Below are 2,522 nucleotides of genomic sequence, written 5' to 3'. Positions count from 1 at the left end.
CGACACAAAGTGATGTTTTGTAATTGCAAAGCAATGACAGCCTCCCTCCACATGCTGCAAAGTGATGCTATGCATTTGTAAATCCTCATTTTGCGATCGCAAATCATCACTTTGCAATTGCAAAGTCAATGCTTCAGAGTTACAAGGGATTTAAATTCTTTGCATTTCTGCCATTGCTTTAATTGGAATTAACATTGGATAACCATGTCCCTTTTTGAACTTGAACATGATTCGCCCAGCCTACCTAGTTTTTGCAATGCGGCGGACACATCGTTCCCTGGGTCGAGCGTCAAACCTGTAAGGCCTCGGCCCGTGGTAGGGACGATAGGCGAACCCGCCTGCATGCGTGAGTGCACGATAATATTCTTAGCCTCTTTCAATTTGAAAGCTTATTCATGGCAAACTGGAGTTACACATTAAAAGATGATGGTTGTTCTCTGAAAAAATAATTTCGTTGGTAATTAAATTGCATTATAAACTGTTGAACTCATAGTCTTGCAATTAAAACTGACATCTTGTACTACTGCAGTTTGATTTGCAGGCTAGGCAAGGCAAACCCGCAACACTGTCACCCGGTACAAAATGAAAAACATCGAATAGCAGTAGGTGTTCAGCACGTATGACTGAAGTCACCTGGATTTCTATACTCAAGATTGCGGTGCACATCCCTGTGAGCAGGAGGGTGGTGAGAGGGGAGGGGAGCACTTTCGTTCGCATTGTTTCGAGACACCTAGTCCAAGGCGGATCGCGGCGCGTACCGCATAACCGCAGCTCCCACACATTATTAGTAAGCGACGCAACTCTGTTTAGTTTTCAACTTCAAAAAGGGTTATAATGACTGCTTGTTCATAGCAAACTCATGTTCATGAACCTGCAGGTGTGAGGCTGTAGCATTGTACCGAGGGTTGTCAAGTTGATGACACGATCTTGTCCTTCCCAAGGCCAGGTGCTGTCATACTGTCATGCCAGATGGCAGGCAGGTCGGAGTGGACTGTTGTAGGTACTGAGCTGTACGAAAAACTAAGGGAGAGCTTTGTGTGGACCGTTACTGCAATTGTTTGTGGTGGGGTAGGATCGTGGCATCGTTATCTTGCCCTTCACCTTCAATGTGGCTAAGACACCACGGTATCATGACCTTACCACCGTATCGTCGATACAATCGGGGCACAATGACTCCCCCATTCCGTGCGAAAACCGGGCGGGCTAGTGGGCGACTCAGGCGATCCCGATACTCGTCACCCCGCGGGAGCTGGGGTCGCGAGGCCGCAGCAGGCCCCGCTGCAACGCCAGTTGGAGCCAGCCCGGTGGGGCCCATTACCACGGGCTTTTTCTCCGGGTAGCCCGGCGGTAATGAGCACTAAGTGCACATAGCTGGAGCCTCGCGGCCGCAGCCTGCCGTGTCCGCGCCGTGCTCCTTATCTTCCACCTCGTGCGCCACGGCCCGCCAGAGTGTTCGGCCGCTATCTCCGGGGGGCTGCGTACGCGCCGGCGGCCGGCCGAGCCGGGGCGAGAGAAACCCGAGAAACCCGCGCGCCTCTGCCACGGCCCGCCTCGGAGGCAGCCGTCGGGTCCGCCCGCCGCAATCGGGAGCAGCTAATAATTGCAGCGAGTAATTAAACAGGCAAGTGTAATGAGGCGTGCTTATCGCTCGCATGGGGAGGGGGGAGGGAGGGGGTGCCAATGGCTTCGCAGGTCATTCAGTAGCTGGACCAGCAACCCCCTGAGCAGCTCTGGCCTGGCGGAAGCGGTTCACCCTTTAGGCCTGGCCGCCAGCCGCCGGCGTGCTGCCCGCGGAGGACCGGTGGTGGAGGGGGGCGGCGCGCACGGCTCCGCCCCCTCGGCTGCGGCGGGGAGGGGAGGCCGAGCGCGCCGTGGCACTCAGTGAGCGTCCGACCGCCGCCAGGGAGAGACGTGAGCGTTGCGAGCGAGCCCGCCGGTGATATAGCGCGTGAGCGCGAGTGCGAAGTGAGCCCAGTGTCGCGAGTGCCAGCGTCAGTGTGTGCGTGTGCGTGTGCGTAAGCGCTCGCGCGCGTGTGTGTGTGTCTGTGTCAGTGCAGTGAGTGCAGTGCTAGTGAGTGTCAGTGATCAGTGTTTGGTGACGTCGCTCTCCTCGACGCTCCTCCTCGTCGCCATGGTGCTCAGGGGCCGCCCGCCCGCCCTGGGGGCGGCCGCGCGCCGGTGACCTGGGCACGCTGAAGCGGGCCCGCGAGGGGGCCCGTAGCGGGGCCCACAGCGGGGCCCACAGCAGGGCCCACAGCGGGGCTCTCGACGGGGCCAGCCCGGCTCACCCGGAGGCCGCACCCCGGACCAAGTTGACGTCGTTCTGGAGCCCGGGCGCGCCGCGGCCAGCGCGGACCGTCCCCCGCCGTCGCCCATGACTATGAGTTGCCCGGAAGTGGTGTACCAGGCCTACTACCCCTACCTGTACCAGCGACCCAGCGGCGCAGTACACTCCGCGTCCAGGGCGGCGCCCTTCCCGCCCTTCCAGTATGACCGGGTAGGTGTCACGTGTCACGGCCGCG

The 2,522-nt window shown here is 58.8% G+C and overlaps 1 protein-coding gene across 2 annotated transcripts in view; it reads left to right on the top strand.

Moving 5' to 3' along the window:
* Positions 1-1,886: 1,886 nt before the first annotated feature.
* Positions 1,887-2,522, top strand: part of LOC113204570 (protein vestigial) — a 32,490-nt gene continuing 31,854 nt past the window's right edge. For both annotated transcript variants that reach the window (XM_052264764.1, XM_026419780.2), the window contains exon 1: positions 1,887-2,497. In XM_052264764.1, coding sequence (XP_052120724.1) covers positions 2,375-2,497 — 123 coding nt within the window. In that variant the 5' untranslated portion in view covers positions 1,887-2,374. The remainder of the gene's footprint in view (positions 2,498-2,522) is intronic.

Source organism: Frankliniella occidentalis, unplaced genomic scaffold (genome assembly GCF_000697945.3).
Source record: "Frankliniella occidentalis isolate FOCC.00 unplaced genomic scaffold, Focc_3.1 Scaffold21, whole genome shotgun sequence".
Classification (NCBI taxonomy): domain Eukaryota; kingdom Metazoa; phylum Arthropoda; class Insecta; order Thysanoptera; family Thripidae; genus Frankliniella; species Frankliniella occidentalis.
This window is presented reverse-complemented; position numbering and strand designations above follow the sequence as displayed.